This window comes from Uloborus diversus, chromosome 4 (genome assembly GCF_026930045.1).
Source record: "Uloborus diversus isolate 005 chromosome 4, Udiv.v.3.1, whole genome shotgun sequence".
Taxonomy (NCBI): domain Eukaryota; kingdom Metazoa; phylum Arthropoda; class Arachnida; order Araneae; family Uloboridae; genus Uloborus; species Uloborus diversus.
In genome coordinates this window covers 3,696,211-3,723,294 of record NC_072734.1, presented here as the reverse complement: position 1 = coordinate 3,723,294, position 27,084 = coordinate 3,696,211, and the positions used below count along the sequence as shown (strand labels likewise).

The 27,084-nt window shown below is 33.4% G+C and overlaps 1 protein-coding gene across 1 annotated transcript in view; it reads left to right on the top strand.

Moving 5' to 3' along the window:
- Positions 1 to 27,084, top strand: part of LOC129219768 (alanine--tRNA ligase, cytoplasmic-like) — a 116,168-nt gene that overhangs the window by 66,085 nt on the left and 22,999 nt on the right. The window contains exons 16-21 of the mRNA XM_054854065.1: positions 6,847 to 6,963; positions 10,930 to 11,067; positions 15,814 to 15,954; positions 20,222 to 20,301; positions 21,209 to 21,406; positions 24,727 to 24,738. Of these exons, the coding sequence (XP_054710040.1) occupies positions 6,847 to 6,963; positions 10,930 to 11,067; positions 15,814 to 15,954; positions 20,222 to 20,301; positions 21,209 to 21,406; positions 24,727 to 24,738 (686 nt within the window). The remainder of the gene's footprint in view (positions 1 to 6,846; positions 6,964 to 10,929; positions 11,068 to 15,813; positions 15,955 to 20,221; positions 20,302 to 21,208; positions 21,407 to 24,726; positions 24,739 to 27,084) is intronic.

Genomic DNA, 27,084 nt, shown 5'->3' with positions numbered 1-27,084 from the left:
GTTTACAACTGGACAAGGCTTATGGCAGTTTAAAGTGATGCCCTTCGGCCTCTGCAATGCACCAGCTACGTTCGAGCGTCTTATGGAGACAGTGTTAAGAGGACTTTCTTACGAATCCTGTCTGGTCTACTTAGACGATATCATCATCGTGGGACGCAGCTTCGAAGAACATCTGGCAAATCTTAGGAAGGTGCTGCAAAAGCTTAAGGAAGCCAATCTGAAGTTAAGCCCGTCCAAATGTAATTTGTTCCGCCGGGAAGTGAACTACCTTGGTCACATCATCTCTTCTGAGGGTGTACAAACCGATCCAGAGAAGGTATCTGTGGTCAGGAGTTGGAGTCGTCCCGAAAACATCCATCAGTTGCGAAGTTTCCTGGGGCTCTGCACGTACTACAGGAAGTTTGTGAAGGGTTTTTCCAACATTGCACGACCTTTGCATAAGCTGACGGAGAGCAAGCAAAAGTTTGAATGGTCCAAAGAATGCGAAGATGCATTTCTACGACTGAAGGAGGCTTTAACATCAACGCCTATCCTCGCCTATCCTCCGCCTGAAAAATCCTTCATCCTGGACACTGATGCGAGCAACGAGGGAATTGGAGCTGTTTTATCCCAAGAAATTGACGGAAATGAACATGTCATCGCTTACTGGAGCAAATGCTTATCAAAGTCGGAGCGAAATTACTGCGTCACCAGAAAGGAGTTACTGGCCATAGTGAAAGCTGTAGAACACTTCCATCATTACCTCTACGGCCGAAAGTTTCTGCTTCGGACAGATCATGCCTCATTAACTTGGCTTTTGAACTTCAAAAATCCGGAAGGCCAGATAGCCAGATGGATACAGCGGCTCCAGGAATATGACATGGAGATCAAGCATCGAAAAGGGTTATCTCACGGTAATGCTGACGCTTTATCAAGGAGACCCTGTTCTGAGAACTGCCACTATTGTTCCCGAATCGAGAAACAGTTTGGAACGACTAGCCCTACCGCCTATCAGGTGACAGTGACTCCAACATCATCAGAACCTGATCCATGGAGTGATGACCAAGTTCGAAAAGATCAACTTGAAGACCCCGACATAAAACCAATTTTAGAGTTCATGGAAAGTGACAGTCGACGCCCTAGCTGGCAGGACGTTTCCATCTTCAGTCCTGCAACAAAAAGATACTGGGCTTTATGGAACTCACTCCATTTACGGAACGGCGTGCTACACCGGAAATGGGAATCTGACGACGGCAAGACATCTAGGTGGCAGTTACTACTTCCTCGATCCAGGATTTCAGATGTTCTGAAAGAAATACAGAGTAGTGCGACTGGAGGACATTTTGGTGTCTTGAAAACCCTCAATAAAGTTCGGGAGCGCTTCTTCTGGAGCAAGGCGAAGGATGACGTGGAGAAGTGGTGCCATTCTTGTGACGCCTGTGCTGCTCGTAAAGGACCGAAGAAGAGAAGCAGAGGGAAGCTACATCTGTACAACGTTGGAGCTCCGTTCGAACGAATTGGGATTGACATCCTGGGTCCTCTTCCAAGAACTGCTGATGGGAACAAATACATTCTTGTTTCCATCGACTACTTCACCAAATGGCCGGAAGCATATCCCATTCCAGATCAAGAGGCTACCTCCGTAGCAGAGACTCTAGTCCAACATTGGATCTCGAGATACGGAACACCTTTGCAGATTCATTCCGATCAAGGGAGGAATTTCATCTCTGCTGTGTTTAAGGGCCTATGTCAAATTTTCGGAATTGAGAAAACTAGGACAACACCACTACACCCACAATCGGACGGCATGGTGGAGAGATTTAACCGCACAATCCTAAATAATCTCTCGCTTATGGTATCCAGAAATCAACAGGATTGGGACAAGAAGCTACCTTTGTTCCTGCTGGCCTACCGCAGTGCTGTCCACGAGACTACCGGATTTGCCCCATCTCAGATGCTCTTCGGACGAGAGCTTCGGCTACCTTGTGATCTCGTCTTCGGTCGTCCTCCGGATGCGCCTTCATCGCCTGAAGAGTACATCCAGGATCTCCAGGCCCGGTTGGAAGACGTTCATAACTTCGCACGAGAGCGAATCAACATCGCGGCGGAGAAGATGAAGACCAGATACGACACAAGGTCTACTGGACATGAATTCAACGAAGGCGACAAGGTTTGGTTATGGAATCCCATCCGACGGAAAGGTCTTTCACCCAAATTGCAGTCGCATTGGGATGGACCCTACAAAGTCGTTAACCGACTAAATGACGTCGTAGTGAGGATCCAAAAATCACCTAATGCAAAACCTAGGGTTGTACATTATGATCGGTTAGCCCCATACTATGGCCATAGTTCATGAGTATTACGTAAACAACCGTGGTTGATAACATAAAAGTTGTAGATAATTTTTGCTTTTAATGTTTAGTAATATTTCTTGTTATTATTGTGTTTTTTTTGTATCTGTTAGTTATTAATTAATGTGTATATTTGTAAACTTGTTATAGAAGTTTGGCACCCTTTCTGGGGATTGTACTGCCCGGGACGTGCAGTCCTTGGGAAGGGGGCAATGTTACAAATTCTGTAAATAGTAATTATTGTAGGAACGTAACCTGTAAATAGTTTCCCGTAATGAATATACAACCCCTTTTTCATATGGCTAAAATATACGACCCCTATTCCCTTTTTGTTCATTGATAAAAGTTGATAACGGACAACGCATTTCGAGAAGCGTGTGGAATATTTGAGAAAATTCTTTTCGGTGTATTTAAGCCGTTAGCGATGGATAAACAGTTTAGTTTCGATTGATATTTCGAACAGAGGAGATCTTTGCTCTGTTGATAGCGAGGCATTTCGCTGTGTTGTTTTCGTATTTGGAAGTAAATACGTGTGTAAACGTTGAGTTTACGGTGTTGTGTGATAATTGCTTAATTGCTGATGAATAATTTAGAAGTTGTTGAAGATCTTTCCTGTACATAGTGTAAATAAATTTCCTGTGTTTTTATCAAGAACTGTGTCTTCATTTCAAGAAAGTGGAAGTCGCACCGAATCCGTTACAATATCTATTTAAACCTGCCAACAACTTTTTAATAATAATTTTTATCACAACATGTGAATTCTCACCTCCGTGGCATGTCACGCACCTTGTGTGACTGTTTAAGTTGCTTAATAACTTGTTTAATTAAAGGTATATACTTATTTATTTATTATTCCTTTCACAATTTTCTCAAATAGTTATTGTTTAAGTATATTTAAGTTTTTAATATTGTGTTTTAGTTTGTTTTAAAAGGACAAGGAGTCATGTCACACAATAAAATCTCACCTCCATTACCTAAACGCAAACTGCCATTCCTCATTAACAAGTGGCAGTAATGACATCAAATTTTATTTTCCATGATACTAGGGAGCTCCCTTGTTTATTTTCAGCCATAATAAAGTTATGAGATTTTTGTCAAAAAACAAGAAGATAGATTTTGCTTTAAAAACTTAGTGTGGTTATTCTGGCTTCTCACCTCCGTGAACTTGAATTTCATGGATGTAAATTAATGTAAAAAAAGAAGTGAACATGTTTTCATATGCTTAACATGTACAGATTGTAGCAACTGAGAAAAAAAAAACATCCATGAAAAATGTATCTATTAGGCCTATATTAATGGAAAGATCCTCACCTCCGTGACAGATCTTATCAATGTCATTATTTTTGAGGTGAAAATAACTGATGGAGTTAAAATACATTGATACAGTTGACTCCCGCTACTACACAATTCGACTTACACGAAATGGCTACAACGTGATTTTTTCACCTGTAAATAATTTTAGACCTAACGCGAATTTATCGCCGGCAACACGAAAATTTTCAGAAAGAATTCTTGATGTGAAAGTATCAGCTTTGCTATTGGCAACTAAAAATATTTTTTTGCGTGAAAGGACCTTCATCCCTTTAGCATCATTGGCAGCGAAAGTTCCCAAACAGTACTACTCTGAACATAGCTTTGTTTGGGTATACAAATAACTTCTCCGCATTTACCGTATTTTTTCATTCTAAATGCGAAAGTTGATGAAATATAATGAAACCTAAGAGCACTGTTTCATCTAAAGTTTGTGGAGACTGAAAGAAAAATAGAAAGTTTCTGACAATTAAAGAAAAGTTAAAGGTTCTCGATGTACTTGAGGAACTAAAAAATACGTCGAAGGCAGCACGACAATTAGGTGTGAGTGAATTACTGGATCTACTGCACAGTAATATTATAGTACATCATTTTATTATTACTACATCCTGTACGTACCGTACTGGTTTATTTTATGTCTCTCTTTCCCGCTGATCACTGATTTTGTGCATCGTAACAGTATTTTATATTGATTAAAACAGCTTTTTTAATGTATAATTTAGGTATGGTTTAAAACAGTTTGGAGTGGTTTTAACAAGTGTCTAAAATAATTAGGTATGTTAAAAAAAAATTTACATATACCCTTTTCCACAACGCGAAATTTCGACTTACGTGAGGAGTCTTGGAACGCATCCCTCGTATAAGTCGGGATTCGACTGTAATAGGCATTCTACGAAAATTATAAATTGCCAGTATATCCTCAAATTAAACATACATTTGAAACTACTAATTAAGTCATACTTTAATTAAGAGAGCTTAATGTTATATTCCCACTAATCATTAAAATAGCTGAATGTATGCACAATTAACAAAATTACTACTTTGATATTACATTGGCTTCGATTTTTTAATATTAAAAGTTTTTTTCTTTTTTTTTATTTCCGTGAGCAAGGCATTATTTTATTTTTTTGTTTATGAGTAAAATAATTGAAACTTAGCTGGCCATTGTTTATGGTCATGTAAGAATGGAAAAAAAAGAAAACAAAAAATTATGATATTTGTGTTCAAAAGTTACATTTTCTGGAGAATGACCCATATTAAGTTGTTTCATAAATATTGAAAAATCAAAAAAGAAAAGGGGCTGTGAGATGAGATCTGTGTTGATCAGCCTGTCCCATTACCCCCCCCCCCCCCCCATTTACCAACAAACTTGATTGGGAAATGCTTAGAATATAAAACATGTAGAACAAGCTAGTTGATTTGATTGTTTTAAGATAATTCTTTGAACAATCGAAAAGTTTATAGTATCAGCTTCTACAGAAGAAATTCAAATCTCTCTAACAAAACCAATAGCCCTAAAACGTATTTTTTAGTGCCAAAATTAAATTCTTAGTAGATTTTTATATTTTTCCTCTTTTTTTTATTTTCATTCAAAAAAATAGTTACAAAAATAATTAGGTTACTTTTTGCTGTAGACTTAATGTTGACAAATTGAAGTAATTCATTGATAGATTTGGTTGACAGCTAAGCATTAAATTCCTCTCTCCTGTCCTCCGAAAGAACATGTTGCAAGTGATTTTATTTTTAATAAAAATGCTTAGTTGAATTGTCTCCTTTTTTATTTTAATACTTTATTTATCTATAAAAATATTTTTTGTTTAGCAATAATTAAAAAGTAAATTATTTTACAGTTAGAATAGTCTAAAATTGGATGCATTTGAAGAGTATTGCATAAAAATTGTTCTTACTTAGTAGTTCATTTAATTCTACATTTTTTACTATTCATATTCAAAATTTTATATCGTGGAAAATCTTTTTTTGTAGTTTAGCTCTATAGTTTGTTTTTCTTACATTTGTACACTTTACTACTAAAACAAAATACTTGCTCATCATTAACAACTTATCAAAATTTAGGGAATACATTTTTTTGAAGTGCTGTGATTTGACTCATAGATAAAATTAAAATTTTTTTCCCCAACATTCGGCTTTAAAAATTAAGGACATTAACATATGCTAAAGAAAATATCATAATTCTAAGAAGTGAAATTTAAGAAAAAAGAAGTAATATCTCTTCATAGTATAAAATGCAGTCTCCAGAATGCGTCTGTGTGTTTGAACTCGCAAAACTCGAGATCTACCAGGCCGATTTCGCTGAAATTTTCACAGTTTGTTCCTTTAAATCCTGAGAAGGTTTGCAGACCAGTTTGAAAACAATTCGATGAATAGTTCTTTTTTTATTCCTATTTAGGCCCAATTTCCACATAAATTCCTGAATATGGGGGTGAAAAAATACTTGCACATGTTAAAATTACATATCGTTGGAAAGGGTAGAATTTTCCATGTTCTACGCAATTTGTTTCAATGTTCTAACTTAATTGTGGCGGGAGTTTGCGTTTTTAGCTCGAATTTTTTTAGGCATAACTGAAATTTAGGCACTACTTTCTTCAATAAATTTATCAATAAAAAGTAAAGGAATTGTCCCACAGTTTTTTTTTTTTTTGACATCATTTTAAAGAGCTGCTTTTTTTACTCTGGATCTAACTCGACCTATGGTCAAAAGTTTAACCCTCTATCTCCATTAAAAAAAAGTTACAAGCGAATTAAGTGAAGTTCAAAAATCTGTTCTCTATTCAAGTTTTTAGCTATTTTATTTTGTGTTTCCGCAGTAACCCATTTTGAATCCATTGTTTATTTCCATCTTTCTCATTTTCAATTCTTAAACTTGTTTTGTGTTTCCATGGTTACGCTTTTTAAGTCCATCTTTCTCATTTTATTTTAATTTCTTAAAAGTATTTTAATATCTGACGTCATTGTTTGGAGGGGAAATTTTGCATGATGTTTTTTTTTTTAAATTTATGCCTGATTGTTAAATATAAGTCACTTGACACAATTTTTATTTTCAAAGTAGACCGGGCAAAGCCGGGCAACCCAGCTAGTAAAATATAAATAAATATTATAAATTATTCTGCCTGTGCATATTTTAAGTGTTGTTCGTTACATTTAGCTGTGAGGTATCGTGCTCATCAAGCTTTGTGATCTTTTTCAGGACTTTGTATTTAAAGTGAATAATACATTTAAGTTTCAAGACTATGTTTTCCACAGAGGATTTGTTGAAAACGGAAGCGTAATGCCGATGCAATTAGTAAATTTACAAGTGAATGAGGTAATATTTCGGTATTGAAGCATTTGCTATTATGTTGAAAATTGATTAATTCCTTTTGTTTTGCCATAAGTAAACCAATATAAGTGACTAAAACAACTACAGAAGACTCCCAATTAATGGGAATGGTTGGAAATGCCTTGGACTGGATGAGTAAATATCCATTCATGCAAATTTTGATTGAACATTTTTGAAGAATGATATCATGTAAAATTGTATAATAGGGCCAGGGCTCGAAAATTATACTGCCCGACATGCCCAGGGCATGTAAAAATTCCGATTGGGCTTGAATCTTAAACCCTTACATGCCCGGCCGGACATGTAATTTTTTGATCAAATATTTTTTGCTGAAACTTTGTTATTTCGTATTTTATTGAAAAATTATCGTATCCTTACTTGGAGCTCAAAATTTATTTTAAGCCCTACTGCTAATATGGTTTACTGTTTGGTTTGCCTGTAAGCTATCCTTCCCGTTATATAACTTAAATTTTGTTACATTTAACGACTTATTATGTACAGTTTATTCAAAAGTTTTTTTTAATGATTTCTATAAAAATAATTCGTCTGATTAATGCTGTACGACAAATTCAAATGCTTTTATTGATATACAATAAGGAAAACTGGGCATGTAAAAATTCGGACATGTATCTTTTAGACAAACATGTTCGGCAGGGTATGTAAAATTTTAAAGGTTTTTCTAGCCCTGAATAGAGCCTCAATTAATATTGAATTATATGAAATTATTTTTTTAAAACATGAGACTTCTTAATGCTTATCTAAATTTGCTACTAGATGATATAAACTAAGTTTACTTTATTGTTTTGGGAAAATGAAATTATAATTGTTTGTTTCTGCCTTTTGTTATCTCTCTATTCTGAACCACTCATGGGATTAAAAAAAAAGTGTTCAAATTATGGGGGTGTTCATAATAGAGGGAGACTGGATAATGCATGTATATGTATTCTATTGCGTTAATGGACTATGTTCAGTACTTTCTGGTGTAAAGTACTGAACCACAGTACTTTACACTATACTGTGGTACCGGTACACAGTAAGGTACTGTGGCACAGTACTGTGTACCGGTACGCTCCGGTGAGCTATACCAGTAACTGATGCAGAGGTGTTGAATTTTGGATTGATGGCTTGAGTGCAATGTTAAATTCAACTGGGTAGGATCGGAACTCTTGCATTTATTTGCTTAATTTTTAGTTTAAAATAGTTTAACGTAACATTCAATAATAAAACTTACAACACAGTTATCGGTACAATACCTGAAAAAAAAAAGATATTTTAAATCTGTTTTTGCATTGTGTATTCTCATGCGAAGTATGTGCTATCATCCAAGTGAAAATGTTTTCGGGTTCTTAGCCGCATTTTGCTTAAAGGTAATCATACTTTAAGGGTCTTGAAAACAACTTGATACAATGGTTGGATTCTTGAAATATACGAGGCGTGTTTTTAAAGTAAGGTCCGTTTTGAAATAAAAAAAGAATGAGTACAGATAGAGCAAAGAAATTTATTTATACAAAAATCTACCACCCTTACGCTATTTTTTGACATTCCTTCCGTGATTTTCCAAGCATAGCGTGGTCATAGCGTGGTAAAGGTTTTTGTATGCCTATTCGTACAAAGTTGCTGCCTGTGTAGACGACCATGAGGACTCTTAAAGGTCTTTGGCTGGGATGTTTTTGAACATCCTCTGGTCTTACCCCACCTCGCTCGCAGCAACTTTTATTTGTTTCGGTATCTAACATCTTTCCTAAGTGGTATGTGGCAGAACAGCAGTAATGAGCTCAGAGAGCATGTTTTCCCATAGTTGACTACATAGGCTGCAATTTTCTACGAATAGGTTTTCAAACAGCCCTCATAGTTCCGTGGCAGAAATATCAGGCTCATATTGCTCAGCTGAATGATTTCATGTGATGCAGTAATATCCAGGAAAATAATTTTTCTTCCTCCTCTATCCATTTCCTCTTTAATGCCATTCAATCAATGATAAAACCTGTAATGTATTTTAGGCTTTCCAATTAGATTCTTAGGAATTCCCGAGTACCAATTGTGAACATGTTCAGTATATATAAAGAGGTAATAATTGAAGGGGATTGAAAATAGTGTTCATGGTACTAGGGTGTTCATATTATAGGGTGTTCAGAGTACAGAGAGGTCAGCCTATGTTAAGTCTAAGGAGTTTTGCCGGGATCATCAAAATGTGTTCAGAATATCAGAGTGTTCAGATAGAGGGAATCCACTGTACTTCTCCATAAATTTCTTAGCATTTTTTCAGCAAGTGTGTTATCTTCTTCTTGTTCTAAATAATTTAGTAACATTTTTTGAGGGCTTCTTAAATAATTCACTACCTGAATAATCTGATCCGAGTTAATCAAGAGTCTACTGTTACTGGGAAATTGGATTCTTCATGCAATAATTTAAATATCATGTTCATGTTAAAGCTACAGCAAGCAAACACCAAACAACTTATTATGGCCTCCAGAGATTGCAGTTTCACCTTTGTTTAGAATCATCACTATTGAATAGTTGTATGGCAGTAAACTTTTCATATAAGCTGAGATTGCCTTCACACTGGTTGCTAAAATTAATGTAGCACATCAGCAAGAGTCGCCAATCGAGATGCAACTCCTCTTGTGAAGTTCATTATTGTGTGGCTTCACCTTTGTTTTGGATCATTGGTTTGGAATAGCCATAACAGAGCTGAAAGCAGTAAACCTTCATGCATTTGATTCATAAAGATTTGCCTAAAAAGTTATGTGATTCAACAGAGTTCGTGCATTTTGTTGGTCCTTTATTGTGTGAAGCTGGATCGATAAAACAATTCTTTTGCTTTTATGCAATCAGAGTAAAAAAATAGATTTATTCTACTTAATTCATTCTCAGGTTTGCTATGGGTCAGGGAGAGCCTGGAATAGTCAGAGAAAATTATTTAGATCAAAAAAGTCTGGAAAAATCATTAGTTTTGTCAAAAACCTGGAAAATGCAAAAAATAGACCTTCAAAAAAAATTATCTTTTGCCCTCCTCGACTGCTGCAATAAATTATATTATTTAGCCATTATGTTTAAATCAGAAGTAATATAAGTATTCTCACATGACATGAGTACTTATCCAAAGAATGCATATTGCAGATCTGATACTAAAACACTTCTATATATATATATAATATATATATATATATATATATTTTTTTTTTTTGTTTTTACTTGTATTTCTAAGGAAATCATGAGTTTTAGAATCATATAGAAAATCACAGGCTAAAAAATCAAATCTGGAATTTCAAGGAATGGGGTCGTTTCCTTCAGTTAAAAGTACTACTTTTAGTCATTGAAATGGATAGAATGAGCAAAAAAAAAAAAATACATGGACCCAGAAAATACTTTTATTTTCCCAACAGTTTTTGTTTAGTTAATTTTTTTAACTGTCCGATTTCTCAAATAAGGCGTGGTCTTTATGACGTCACAAATGATGCAATTTGGCGCATCTTTCTACTACGTTTCCACGTTATGATAATCAAGCAGCGAATTAAAATTGCGCTCTGCGCCTTCTATCAACCATATCGTTGCCAATATATGTGAGTAAAGATGTGAATTAAATATTTTGTTCTGTGAGTGGCAACATTGAATGACAGTTCATCATTTGTGATGTCACACGACAGAAGCGTAACAAATAAAAGAACAACGATTTAAGTAATTTTTTAAAAATATTAAACTTAAGTAAATTATTTAAAAAATGGTCAGATCCCATGTTTTTAAGCATGCTCTTTCAGAAAAAAAATACTTTTAAAATTTTGGAAACGACCCCATTCCTTTTTAAAAACCTAGAAAAGTCAGGGGAATTTCATTTCTGCAAGTGAGTGCGAACCCTGTCCATTTTATGTTTTGAATTTTTCATTTATTTATGTATATATTTTTTTAAAGTTTCAAATTGCTAGTTTCTTTTTTCTTCTTTTCAAAATACAGGCAAGTCGATTAGCTGCTTCCCAGAATCATACTGCTATCCATTTGCTTAATTCTTCATTAAAAAAGGAACTACCCTATGTTTGCCCACTTTCTGCTTTTGCTAGTTCCAGAGCTATGAAACTAACTTTTTCTAGTAAGGTAATATTTTCCATTGTTTTATTTGTTTTGCAAAATACCTTTCATGCTTTAATGTTAATTATTTTAAAAAATAACTTTATTGTTACGTTGAACTATGAAATAAATCAATCATAGAAAAAGTAAATAAATCACCTTTATTAGTATTTATAATGTACAGTCGAGCATGGGCACTCATATGCAAAATTGTAAGGGGGGGGGGCTCAGATATTTTAACCATGGTTTAGCAAGATATTTTCCCCATTGAGGCAGATTTCAGGACAGATTAGAGTCATTAAAATTTGACATTTTTAATTATTTATTCATTAATGACTCGAGAAGAAATATTTCTATATTTAGGCCAAGAAAATAGTACTAAAAGTAAGGAAATTCTAATTTCCAAGTGGGGGGGGGGGGGCTCGAGCCCCCCTATATGGGCGCCCTTGCAGCCGAGTCTCAAAAGTGTGAGGTTCCGTTTGATTTGAGGTACTTTACTCATGTTTCATCGTCTATTTTTAACAGTTCAAGAATAATTTGCATTAAAATCTCAGGTCAAGGGGTCAGTCACCTTTCTCACCTTTAATCACCTTTTGAAAATTTGGTTACTTTTAGTCACCTTTTGAAAATTTGGTTACTTTTAGTCACCTTTTGCAACTTTTGTCACCTTTCTCGAAATGCGTCTTAGGATTTTTTTTTATAAATAATTAAATCTTTGAAAAGTATCTGAATGATAGCTTTAGCAGTGAAATTAAGTAAAAAATAGCCTTAAATATGCCCCCCCCCCCCCTTGTTGTTGTTTAAGAAAAATAGCTATGCTACCGGGAAATCAGGGAATTTTTTTTATCGCTTGCAATTGCACCCTATGAGCAGAACCAAGTCTTTCTATCCCTTCTACAGATGGACTTGCTCCTTATTTTCGGGAATGTATGTTAAAAGAAGCATGTTTATCCTATTATACTTTGAGCTTTGATGAAACTACCAATGTCAAAGACAAAAAAGAACTGCAATGAACAATAAAATATTGAAATACACCGCCAAAGGATTGTGAAGAAGAAACTATGAAAATGGAAAAAATTAAAACATATATTGAAAGTGAAACTGTAGAAATCTTTACAAAAAGCATATAGGGCTATTTTGGTAAAAGTCATTAAAAAGGGATAATCCTTTTCTGTTTTTTGAGTTCTTAACAAATTGCTTTTGGTCACCTTTTCGTTACTTTTTTGTCACCTTTTAGTCACCTTTGTTTTGAATTTGTCACCTTTCTCACTTTTTTCAAAGGCCATCAGCAGTCCTCGGCCTGAAATCTGAAAATGGAAATATTTTGCTATTGCAAAACCTCTTTACTACATGCAATAGAGTAGTAAAAAAGTGTATTGAGCATCAATGATGGTGTTGAGAGGGCAATTTAAACAAAATTTGCCAAGTGGTTTGAAATATTCATTGACTATTTGAAATGGTTAATAGACACTTAGAACATAATATTTTAAAATCCATTAAATGTGAACACTAATGGGACAAATTTTTTTGTCCACAATAGAGGAGTGTCCGCAGGATAGGGTTTTAATAATGTTATTTGCTTTGAAATCGGGGAATTAAAAATTGTCTGCATAAGAGGGGTGTCCGTTAGAAGGGGTTTTACTGAAATGTATATAAATAAAACAGAGATTATTTATATTTGTGCGTGTGTGTATGTTCCCTGTACAAATCCACTATTAACGTCGGATCTCCACCAGATTTGGTAGGGAGGTTCTTGGGCATCCGAAAAAGAACTTGGTTGGGGGGGGGGGGGGTTCAAACCCCAAAAAAGTACCAAACCGTTCGAATTTTAATTTTAAAGCTCGAAAATGGCATTAAATGACTCTTTCTACCCAAATAATTATCCAATCAGTTCGATTTTGGCGCCATTCGAAAGCACGCAAAAATACCCATAAGGTTCATTCCTTTCCTTCGAATTGCAAAAAAAAAAGTCTGTAAAATCACCTGGAAAAAATTAAAAAGCATCATTAAGCCTAGTTGAATAGAAATTTTATCATGAAAATTTAGTGATCTCATTTTAAATTAGCATGAAAACGATTCAGCAGGTTGCCAAGTATTTTCTCCACTGACTAATTCCTGACTAAATAAAATTTTGTTTTTGTTTTGAGATAAAAATTTTTCCTTTTGATTATTATTTGGCGATTTTTCTTTTTTCCTTTTGGATTTTAGGTGATGCGTTTAATTTATTTGGGAATTTTTGATTTAATGTTTTCTTTCTTTAAGAATGATTACTCTGACAGGAAATTCACAATAATTTTTTCTCTAATTGAAGCCTGATTGTTGAACATGTGTCACTTGACAGAACTTTTATTTTCGAGGTAGACCGTGCAAAGCCGGGCAATGCAGCTACTTTGATATAAAAAAAGATTTAAAATCAAAACTGTTTTGACACAAAGAACAAATATACAGCTCTTTTAGATTATCTGGTTGTTATCAACTAGGGAAGTGCACAACTTGAAGCCATTCAATCAAGGCCGAATTTGGAAGTGTGGAGGCCCTGGGGCAACGAAGGAGTAGAGGCCCCTAGTCAGGGTTCAAAAGATAATCATACTTTCGAAAATATCCGATACTTTGATATATATATCCGATATTTTCGACCCGTGAAGGTTAGGATATTATGTAAAATTTTTATTATGGGGGCCCCTTTGTTGTGGAGGCCCCGGGACAGTAGCCCCGCATGCTCTCCCCTAAATCCGGCTCTGTGTTCAAGTCACATTAAAATTTTAACCTTTAATGACTAATCGTTTTTGTGTAATATGAGGTACTTAAATACATTCTCGACAAAACTTATTAGAATAGATTCGGGGCGAAATCAAAATTCATTTTTATAGTTGTCTACATGTTTACACACAAAAATCTGTTTAACTGTAATGAAAAAAAAAAAAAAACGAATCAAAACTCATTTAGTAGTAATTAAAATAACAGTTTATAATAAAATTCGAATGATAAATTTTTTGTGAAGACAAAACATCCTTTTATTGCACGGTTATGTAAAAGGTGCAAGTCCTTATGCTGTCCAAGTAGTACAAAATTATAATTGCTAAGAATTTTTCAGAAGATGTGAGTTTTCAGTAATCCAAGGTGACGTGAGCCCCAATTACCTTTGATTTTTGATCTACTGTAGGCTTTTAATTATTGAACAACATTTTAAATAACAAAGATTATCATATCCTTCATTGATAGATGATTAGCCTCGCAAAGTGCTTGGCAAGATATGTCATCCATTTAACAAGATATGTTGTCTACGAGGGCAAATCAAAAAGTCTTTGCTCCTATTTTTTAGCCAAAATACAGCTGTGGATACAAAGCAAACATATACATTCGCAGCAGTGACAGTTTCTTGAACCGTAACAGCCGTATCTTATTTTTACTCTCAAGAGCGGAGCCGCTATCATTCATTTAAGATGACGGTTGTTCTTCAGACCTCCACAGCTTATGAGCAGCGAAGTATTATCTTTTTTTTATGGAGCAAGGGAGCCCCCCCCCCCCATAGCAATTCAGAGGGAAATGCACTTTCAGTCCAGACCTTGCTCTAGTGATCTTCACGTTTTCGTTCCCCTGAAGAAGTTTCTGGCAGGACGGATATTGACGTGTGAATAAGAAGCCTGTAACACAGTCCGACGGTGGTTCCACAGGCAGCCAGAAGAATTTACCACAGGGGGATCTCTAACTTAGTGCTGCAATAGGACAAATGTCTGAACTGGTGTGGCGACAATGTGGAGAAATAATGTAAGGTACGTAGTACATTGCATATATTTGTAAATACCTGTATGTACCTGTTTTTGGCGAATAAAAAATAGACGCAAAAGTCTTTTATTTGCCCTTGTATTTAACTTATGCTCAGCTGCAGGGTGGTTAAATCAAATTATGAGTGTAATATAGTTAACCCACGTGTGACCAGATGGGAGGTTACCAAGGGCGCCCATATAGGGGGCAAGGGGGAGCTCGAGCCCCCCTTAGAAATTAGAACTTCCTTGCTTTAGTACTTTTTTCTTTGCAAAAATGTAAAAACATTTCTTCTCCAGCCATTAATGAATAAGTGATTAAAAATGTCAAATTTTTATGACTCTAATCTGTCGTGAAATCTGCTTCCATGGGGAAAATATCCTGCTAAACCATGGTTAAAATATCTGAGCTCCCCCTTACAATTTTGCACATGGGCGCCCATGGAGGTTACTGTGACCTAATTAAAACTTTTTCTTATTCAGCAATTTTTGACTGATGATTTGGAAAATTGGGGGCAGTGAAACACTTTTACAATTTGCAATAGTCCCAGGAAAAAGAGAAAAAAAAATCAACAGTCTGCGTTCTGCGATGCAGTATGTATGTGCCGTCTGTGGATTATGTCCAAGAAGATATAGTGCAACTCTTCATTTGCTGAAGATTTTTTTCTTTAAAAACTTAAGGTTTTTTCTCCACCCAATAAGAAATAGTCTGTAGTCTTTCCCAAGACTCTACGACCCATGTCACAGCCTCATGCTGCTTCTGTGAACAGGATTGCAACCATTTTTAAGTATATATATATTTAAAATAATGGTTAATGTATCTTCTCAATATATGTGGTTATATATCCATGCACATATTTTATTTTATTTTTCAATCATTCAGTAACATATGGAATTTCATTTGCTTAAATGAGTATTTTTACCCTCCCAGAGATTTAGGTTTGGTGCAAGTCTGAGTTGATTGTACAAACAGTTACTAACAACATTATTTGTTTCTTTAACACTTTAGCATCCTGTATCTGATGACCAACTGAAAAGAGTGGAAGATAATGTAAATGAACTCATCAAGCACAATCTACCTGTTAAGAAATTGCTTCTTCCTGTGTCAAATTTAACAGACTTTCCAGTATATAAATCATCCCTTTTCAAAGTAAGTATTCCTTCATAGTTTTGTTAGGATTTTTATTCAGGGCCACTGAGAGCCAAGGTTAGGCTTTTTCTCCTAAATTGTGGCCCAATGTTGGTTTTGTTCCCGGGCCCCTTCTAATTATGCTGATTTTACTCTCTGCATTTCTTCAATTCTGAGACAGGACCCCTCTAAAGGTCAGGCTCTTAGTTTCTGCCTAAGCTGACATATACTCTCGGGGCCCCTGACTTTTTTTTATTCGCAACCAGCAAAGAAGAGGGTTATAAGTTAGATGTTTCTGTCTATATGCTTGTCTGTGGCTCCATAGCTGCTAAATGGATAAACCGATTTTGATAATATTTTTTATTCAAAAGGTGACTTGATTGTGTGTGTTCTTAGCGAGATTTCATCTTCATAACACCTTAGCTACTATAGATGTTGATTAAAAACTGCAAAATTGAGAAATTTTTGTTATTTTGGTAGTGAAAATATACTCATATGTCTCATCTCTACTAATAATAAAGCTGAAAGTCTGTATGGATTTCTGTCCGGATCTCTGTGACGCGCATAGCACCTAGACCGTTCGGCCGATTTTCATGAAATTTGGTACAAAGTTAGTTTTGTAGCATGGGGGTGTGCACCTCGAAGCTATTTTTCGAAAATTTCGATTTTGTTCTTTTGCTATTTCAATTTTAAGAACATTTTCCAGAGCAAAATTATCATAAGATGGACGAGTAAATTACGAAATTATCATGACGTGGAACTGTAACATGGGAAGAGCGAATGAACATAGCCATCCATTATTTGTAAAATATACAGGCAAACCAAATGACCTTTTGATTTTCTATTACAGGCAAAGCCGTGCAGGTATCACTAGTTTAAAATATTAGCAACATTCAAAAGAACAACTTTTTATGTGCCTCATAGAATTTGTTTGTAACTTCCAAGTTATATAGAACATGGATTATTATTACTTTCAGCAGATTTTAAATACAATTCTTAGTCTTTATTGCAAGGCTGTGGAGTTTGATGCAGACAGATTTTGGGGTAAAAGAGCCGGAGTCGGGAGTAGAGGGTTCATTTTCTCTCAAAGTTCGCAACTCTGTGTTTGTGAAGTCGGAGTTAGAAACTCTAAAATTCTTGGAATAGGTCATTTTCCCTCTGACTCTGGAGCCCTGCTCTATTCAAGTGATTGGTAATGATTTAGTTGTTCGCACACAAGAGCAGAAAAGCTCAATGATTTTAAAAAATTCTGTTGCCAATATCAGTTTGTCAACAAATAAAATACTTTTGATTCATTTTAGTACTTAAGAAATACTTTTAACGGCTTTTCAATTTTTTCTCTATTTTGTGACGAGCAAATTTTGGTAGTTTTGATTGTTTTTCCTTTTCCATGTTTTCTTATGTTATCTAAAAAAAATTTAATATTTTTTTACTTTTATATGTGTTCTGACCTGTGAGAGGTAGATTTTAATACGAGATAGGCAATCAGGGTCAGTTATAAAAAAAAAACAATATTAGTTCTTGTTAATGTAATGAAAAGAACTAATGATTCCAGATCATTTTGGCCCTGTAACTTAAAGTATTTTACACTGGAATCAATAATGGATTCAGGGGTTGTACGGTAATTCAAAACTCCTCCAATACTCCTTCATTTAGGAAATTTTTTTGAAGGGCCCTTCAAACTCCTTCATTTTCGTGTTTACTCCTTCAAAATTCCTTTTTTAATTCAAGACTACGTAATCTTCCTCTATGACAGTAACATAAAATACTTTGATCAACAACTTTCTTCGTCACCACAAGGGCGATTTTAATGTAGTGATTTCATACATTTATTTTTTTCCTATTTTCATAAAGATGTGTTTTACAAACTGATCATAGTTAAGTCATAAAAGTTGAAGGTGAAACTATTATTAGATGACTAAGACATTTAATAAGTGAAGTAAAACATGCTTAAATTGTACTTGGCTATTTTTCAAAGTTTTATGGTTATTGTTTTTCCTTCCACCACACTCTCAGCAGCAGAAGACATGTTATCTAATTATTATTTAAGTATTTAAAAATACATAAAAGTAGATGTACTACATTAAGTGATTGTGTTAAAAAAACAATTGTTTAGTAAATCTCTGTTATGATATTGGAAAAAAGGTCATCCGCTAGTGATGTCAAGCCTTTCGGGGGAGACGGGTTCATGAAATTGTAACAAGGAAGAAGAGAGAGGGTGACAAAAAGTGACATCACGCAGTTAATGTAAAATTATGTTTATAAAAAGTATGACATGTGACAAGAAGAGGAGTTAGGTGAAGTATGACACTTTGTGATAATAAGGGAAGGGGATCAAATAAAAAAAGTGCGACATCATTTAATGCCAGCCCATTAGTACTAGTGATGTTCCGGATATCCTTATCCGTATCCGCGGATATCCGAGGGAAAATAAAGATCCGTATCCGTTACTCTTTTGACGGATCTTAAACGGATCATTTCTATTCTAAAAATTTTTAAATTTTTGAACAAAAGACTTAAATTCCGTTTAAATTAGGTTTTATTCCCTATGTAAGTTATAAGGTATCATTTCAGAAGCCAATTTTGTATCCCCCCCCCCCCCCCCCCGTTGCAAAAAGGAAGGGGAAATAAGTTTTGAAAGTGTGTATCATTGTGTCTTTTTGTGGCGTCATAACTCCTAAACAGATGAACTGATTTTGATAATTCATTTTTAATTCAAAAGGTGACTTGATCGAAAGTGTTTTTATCTTGGCTTCGATTTTGTAGAACTTTAATTACCAGAGATATTAATTAAAAACCGACTTAACGTTTTTCACAAATATGGTAGTAAAAATTTACCCTTATGCCTACTTTATGTTGGCCCTAATTGAAAGAACGAAGTTTTCTGCATTTGACATTTATTTGAAACTTATATACAGTAGGAGCTATAATCTTGTAAAGTAAATTTTAAATGCAATTCTAAGCCTTTATACACGTAATTGGTAGCGATTTCATAGCCGGAAGGTAAGGAGCAAGAGCTCAATTATTTAAAATTTTTACCTGCTGTCAGTTCATATTTGTTAACAAATGTGTAATCTGACCCGCGAAATTCATCTTAATATGAAATCGACTCTCTGAGACATGTTTTGTTTTTTTAATTTTTACTCTAAGTTTAGTTTTTGTTATTGATTTGGGGTTTCTGTTATTCTTTATTTTGGTTTTTCTCTGCACCCTTCAAAAAAAGTGAGACTAAATTCTCTATTTACTGTTTGTATTCCCGGCTCTGTTATTCCGTCGGGCGGAGAAAGTTGGGTGGAATGGGTCAGCGCTGCATTTATGCTGAAAATAAAATGCGAAAAATTGTTTCTAGCTTGTCAAGTAGCAGCTTTACACTCTTGTTCCTGTATCCTACATCTACCGAGTAAGCCAGAAATAATTTTTCATATTCCATCTAAGCAGTAATACAGCACTGGCCCATTCCTTCCAACTCTGCCTCAATTTTAATGGAGATTTCTAGAGTAAATCATAGTCTTGATTATATTTTTGCCGCAGTTGACATTTTTTGAAGAAACTGCCATTATTCTGTAGGGAATACCTTCCGTAACAAATTTTACACTTGGCTAGTTGAATTGGGGAAAAAAAAATTTTTGAGATCCGTATCCATATCCGCGGATCTTGACACTAATGATCCGGATCCGTATCCGCAGATCTACTTTTTTAATGATCCGGCACATCACTAATTAGTACTCCTTCAAAATCTTATTTTACTCTGTCAAAACTCCTTCATTTTATTTCTGAAATTGAGTAGGAACTCTGTGGATTTTACTTATCAGGATCTTGGAAGAGTAAGAAGGAATTCTTCGATCAGGGTGTTGGGAAATCAATGTGAAAAATTTGCAAGTCTCAAGATAGTTAGAACAAGTCTGTTCCCACATTAAAGCAAAGGCAAATACATGGGATTTCTGATAGAAAACAAAGTTGGTTACTGATCTAGAAACTGTGAGATTGTTAAGAGCTAACTAAAACAAAAGACCTACAGTACCTACATGTTCCCCAAACCTGTCTGATGCTTGGTTTAAAAAAAAAAAAAAATAAATAAATAAATAAATTTTTTGAGTTAAAGCTTTTTTCTCTCCAAAGTTTAGATATCTTGATTTCTTTTTCTCCTAAAAATAGTTCAATGAGGCTCAAGCATCTATGAATCTGTATTACTATTTTTTAAATGTTCATGATCTGCACGGTTATTGTAATTTACAAATTCAAATAAAGATTATTATAATGTCTTGTTTATTTTTTACTTTAATTCCAGGAATGTCAAAAAGTAGTTCGCTGTATTTCCATTGGGAAAGAAAGTTCTAATGTAAAATCTATTGAACCATGCTATGGAACGTAAGTTTCACTTATTTGAAATTTCAATCAGGGTTCACCGATATATATCAGTCAATATATATCATGATATATATTACGATCTGTATCCGATATTTATTTTAAAAATATCATTATTTTATCAACTATGGTATTTTCAGTATCAAAATTGTATTAATCATACTAATATTGTTCATTTATTATTAAAAATAATCAAAAAGTTATGTAATATATTTTTATGATGTATTAATACTACATCATTAATATAACAAAGTAATATAATATTCCTTTTTATTTTATACTCATAAAATTATTAGTATTAATGTAACAACTTTAATTTGTATCAAAAGTGCCTAGTTAAATATTAAACGTTGGTCAGAAAAAAAATAAATGTCTTATGACTCTGCACCGACTAATGCATATTTTTATTTCTGAATAATTTAACTGTAAAAATAGCTAACAGAAGAAAAATGAGTAAAATAGCTAATGCTAAATTAACTCCATGAAAATTGATAAAAATGTGAAATGAAATATTAAATATAAATAATGAAAGAGACATTAATTTTAAGTCTACATATTGCAATAATAGAGAGTGATTTTAGGGTGCATTTACTATTTTGAAGACTTTTGTTTATGCTGATTGAAAACATCAGATATGTATCAAAATATCGGATACATATTAAAATATCCAATATATATTAAAATATCGGATATTTTTGATATTTTGGAAAATATCATGATATTTTCAAACCCTGATTTCAATGTTTTAGAAAGATTTCCGTTTTTTGAAACTGAAAAAAAAAAAATCCTTTAGCATAATGATGTTGTGCGTGTGTGTGTGTGTGTGTTTTTTTCCCCCGAAAAAAGTTTAACTTTTATATTGTGATTTTTTATAGAAATGACTGATATTGATACATTGTTTTTTCCTTAGCCATGTCAGTAAAACCTTAGAAATAGGGAGGTTTATTATTACTTCAAGCAAAACCAATAAGGACAAACATAAAGTTATACAAGCTGTTACTGGAGAAAAAGCCAAAAATGTCATGCAAGAAGCTGAAACTTATGACAAAGAAATGAGCATACTGGAAAATTATGTGTCTTCATGTTTAGAAAAATGCGAGGTTTGTTTAAATTTATTCAACAAACTTTGTCATTAAAAAAAACTGAAATATTGTTTTTATTGTACAAAATGTAATAAGCTTTGAAAGTATACTTACATTGATTTAAAAACTTTTTTTTTCTTTTTTTGAAGAGAAGTGGGAAAAAAAGAATGATCTCTAATAAGTACAGTTGGCTCTCTGTTTAACAACCCTCTATTTAATGACTTTCTCTACTTAACAACGACTTTTCACGGTCCCAGATGGTCCACTGTAGTGTTAAAAGAATTTTACTTAAGGACACTTTCTACTTAAAGATGATTTTTTGTGGTCCCTTGAAAGTCGTTAAATAAAGAGCCTACTGTATTAAAATTTGTTCTTAAACACTTTGACTCAAAAGGCAGCTATGTAATATTTATGTACATTGGCACCTGCTATATTTCTTACCAAAATAATGCAGTCTTCATAAACACTTTATCTCAAATTAAACAATAAACATGCTAATTAATTGTCAAATAACATCATTTTTTTCTCTCTCTTTTTTAAAACTTTGAGAGCATTTCTCTTTTGAAATTTTATTTGTTGTTATTTTCATCTGCAGAGTCAAGTCACAGAGAAAGTGATTGTACTACTTCTATTTTGTACACCTTCCCCTGTTTTTTTTTTTTTTTGAGCAGTCACGATTGCTTATTGTTCTCACTTGACTGTTTTTTGCGTCCTATAAATTTATTTTCCCGCCAGCACCCTCTGCAGCACCACCGTCGACCGGCTCCTCATGATGCTGCTTCTCTAGCGAAAACAGTCTCCAGGTTGCATCCATGTCCTACACACATGTGCATACATACACAACTACACACGCACGCACACATACACACAACTACCCACACATTCATGCCTGCACACAGACACAAACACATATGCCTACACACACATACACATACCCCCCCCCACACACACATTCATATACACAACTACCCACACACTTATGCCAGCACACAGACACAAACACACATGCCTACACACACATACCCCTATAAACAAACACACATGCCCCCCACACACAAACACACACGCCTACATACACACACACTCGTGATTGCGAAAAACATAATTTGAATTCAGGATGTCAAAATTCAAATTAATTTTTCTTTTCTTTTTTTTTTAGTTTTTTTATTTATGTTCTTTAAACAGCTGATTTATCACTTACCAGCATTATGTAGCATCTTCCTGTAATGTGTAATGAAAATAGCTATGTCTGCCTATCAATATGTGGATTTATTCTTTGCTGTCTACCATTGCTCAATGTCCACAGAAACCTCAACCATCTGATCCTCACAGGAAATTTCATCTCTAATTCTATCTTTATCTTTACTAATAATAAAGCTGAAAGTCTCTCTGTCTGGATGTCCGGAGGATCTCTGGATGTCTGGATCTCTGTGACGCGCATAGCGCCTAGACCATTCGACCGATTTTCATGAAATTTGGCAAAGTTAGTTTGTAGCATAGGGGTGTGCACCTCGAAGCGATTTTTCAAAAATTCGATGTGTTTCTTTTTCTATTCCAATTTTAAGAACAAAAATATCATAAGATGGATGAGTAAATTACGAAATTATCATAATGTGGAACTGTAACTTGGGCACAAGCCAATTGGCGAGATACGAAGTTATCATAACGTGGAACCGTAACATGGGTACAAGCCAATTTTCGAGAAAGTTCACCATACATTATTTGTAAATATACAGGTGAACCAAAAGAGCTTTTAATTTTTCTATTATGGGCAAAGCCGTGCGGGTACCACTAGTTTAATATAAAAGACCATTTCATTCTCACTGCCCTTTTATTCTTTTTATGTTAATCTATGAATTTCTGCTTGAAGAGCTGAAACTGTTTACACTTTCAAACTGCGCTAACCAGTAGGAGCTCTCCAATTTGAAGGACCAATTTTATGATATTACTTTTTGGCAATATCTATTTATTCTAATACAAACCTCCCCCATATATTCTAATAGTTGATGTCAGGAAAATGAGCTCTAATTGTAATCTTCCTTGACTTGGAAGCAGTTTTGCTGTCCTAAGTTCTAATCTAAACTATACCTAAGCTACACGCCGTAGCATTTGGCTGATGCAGGGTGGCAACAGAAACTGTGAAAAAAAGTTCCGTGACTTTTCCCTGATTTCCCTGATTAAGTTCACCAAATTTCCCTGATTTATATTACCAATGAGAATGGTTTTCTTTCTTTGCTCTACTTGAAATCCATTGTATGTTTGTATAAAATGCAGTATTTTAAACGTTTTAAGTTGTGTAAAGTTGTTAAACTAAAGATATTTTTTAAAAAGATGCTACTCTTTTAATAAAATGGTTTTTTAAAAAAAAGACAATTTTTTCGGGGAGGGGGGGGGAACCTACAAAACAGTATATTAAATTTTTATACACGGAAAGATTATAGAAAAAAAAAAAAAAAACAAACAAATACTTTACTTCCAGAACCCACTTAGCATAAGAATTTTAAGAAACTATTAAAATTACTCTTAAAAACATATGTGTATTTATGATAGAACTAAAAAGTAATTGAAATTATTTTGAATTAAGTTTTCAAACAGTATAATAATTGTTGCAAGAATAACAAGTAATAGTGAAAGAATAGAAGTAATGTAGTTATTCTTATATAACTAATTGACATATTTATGCAAAACTGATGAAACCATTTGACATCCATTCATAGGGAGCTTTTCTTTAATCAAGAACATAGGTTTTAATGAATGAATACAGCATTTTAACAATAAAAAAATAAAGATATTTACTTAAGTACACAAGTTAACTTTATTTCAAATGATTTCAGTATGTAACGAAAAAAAAAATCTTAGATTGCTTTTGTAACAAACAACTTTGAAATGCAAGAAAAAAAAAAGAAAAAAAGCAATTAGTTAATTTCAAAATATATAAAAGAATAATACAACTTGGTTATAAAATTAAAGAATTATACTTAAGTCTGAAGAAAAGAAAACCTTTACAATCTGCTGTGACAACAAATGGTATAACGGCAAAAAACAAAGTTATTTTAATTTGAAGTTCAATTTTAGCAAATAAATTAAAAACCCGAAGAAGTAATAACTTTTAAGCTTTTATAGTATTAATTCAAAAAACAAAGATTTATTCCTGAAATAATGATTACAGTACTTAATTACTTCGAGACAATGGAATAAAGGCAAAGGAGCTAAGACATTAATGAAGGCTTCCTCTTTGCCTGTATGGTTGTTTATTTTACATAGCATTGAAATTGTAAAAGGAAATTTCAAGCTAGGTAAAATAAACAACCTAACAGTAAAATAAACAATCTTAGGAAGTTCATCCTATGGTTAATAAGTAAGATTCAATACTTAGACGTTGAGGAAAAAAGATGCACAAATATGCGACAGTATATAATTGCACCTCATTAATTTAACATTATGTTTAACAGATAATTGGCGGAAAATGCGTACGGAATTGGAGTACTTAATTTTGTAAATTTAAAAAAAAAAAAAAATTCTTCATAAAATCAATTTTCCCTGATTTTTTGCTATTTTTTCAAAATTCCCTGATATTTCCCTGATTTTTTCCCTGATTAGTAAAGTTCCCTGACTTTTCCCTGATCTCCCTGATTTCCCTGATCTGTCGCCACCCTGTGATGTATGTTTCGGTACTTGTGCAGACAATCTAGAGATGTATAATTGATGTAAATACAGGAAGAAAACTATTACCTTAGAATTTTTGTGATATGTGTGTGCAATTCTTTATAAGCATAAAGTTATTTTGCATAAAGTTTTGCATAAAGTTATTTTGCATCCCAAACGTTTCAACTTCTTGCAAGGGCTGCAGTTTGACATTTTTTAGACACATGTTATCTATTTTTGTTAAACTGCATAAGTTCATAAAACATCTTCATTTATTTTAGAGAACTTCAGGGTCAGAACTGTTACTTTGACAAAAAATGTCATTGTGCAATTTTTTTCTCAGTTTTCTTGAATTTTTATTTATAAATTAATTGATTCATTAATATTTCATTAAAGTAATCTAAATTTAATATATATATATATATATATATATATATATATATATAATAATAAAAAAAGTGAAAAATATTGAAAAGACCACACCAAGAGCCCATAGATGTGCAACGCAGCAAAACTAAAAAGCCAAGTAAATATAAAATTAAGCAATCAGAATTTCAAATATTAAACAAATTATAAATAATAAATGATTATAAAAAGGAAAAATGCAAACAGCTATTAAGTAGGAATAGATAAAGAGTGAATCCAGAGTTCATCAGCTGTGGAGGATTCATTAATTATGGTCAAAAGACCAAAATTTTAACTATGAACTAGAAGAGAATGTTTAAGCTCAAGTACATGCAATATAGAGTAACAATGGGCAAAAGCACCACTTGCTAAGCTAAAAACAATAAACTAGAGCTCAAACCTAAAACTAAAAGCAGGGGGTTTCGCCTCGACTAATTAGGAAAACAAGTTCCGATAATTAGCCTTCCACAGGACAGTACCTGCCTATAACAAAATTGTCTTACCTTGAAATCCACGTAATCACAACCCAATCCATTGTTCAACCTGATAAAAATACATTCCAGTTGTCAACAAAACATTAAAACATTTTTTTTTTTTTGCCATGGTATTTTTTGTTGGCACTTCAGATTACACGAAGGAATTTTATTTCAGACTTTAAAACTTTTATTTTAAAACCATATGTATATACATTTTGAATTTAATAATTGTTTTTGCATTTTAACGTTGTTTGTTACTAAAGTAATCTAAGATTTTTTTTCGACAACTAATGAAATCATTTGAAATTGAGTTGTGTACATAAGTAAATATTTTAATTATTTTTTAATAGTTAAAATGCTGTATTCATTCATTAAAACCTAAATTCTTGATTAGAGAATAGCTGAATATGACTGGTTGTTGAAAGATTTCAATTTGTTTTACACAAATATGTCTTATGCCGTGTGCAGGTAAAAAGCAGTAACTGCACATTTTTCTTTTTTTTCTTTGAATTTTTGTCATCTATTGTATGTTATCTTTATTGTACATACTTGCTTATTTGGTTTCCGCTGAAAAAAACGTCTAATTCCAACATTTTCCTATTGTTAGTGCTGAATCCACCACACATTTCTCCAAATATCTCGAAAACTAATTTCTGCAGATACTGCCGTTTACCTGCAAACGGCAGTATTTACTTACGTAAGTAAAACTTCATTGCGTCCATACTTTAACTATTACTTGTTTGTTATTCTTGCAGCAACAATTATACTGCTTGAAAATTCAGTTCAAGATTATTTCCATTTAAATTTTTTAGTTTTATCATGATTAGATATGTCTTTAAGAGTGGTTTCAATAATTTCTTAGAATTCTTATGTTAACTGGTTCCTGGAAGTAAAGTACTTGTTTTACATTTCCTACAATATTTCTCTGTCGATAATTTAACATTATAATTTTTACCAAGAAAAAAAAAGGAGCATCTTTTCAAAATATATTTTTAATTAACAGCTTAAGAGCCATTATTTTGAAGTTCAGACAAGGTGTGGCAGTGACCATTTTTGATTTTCCTAATTTTTTTATATGTCAAAGTAGGTCATGAGAGGTGAACATTCTGAAATTTTTAGCCTTCCAAAAAAAATTTTTCGCTCGTTAAAAATTTCCAAAGTTTGAGATTTTGCAGCGC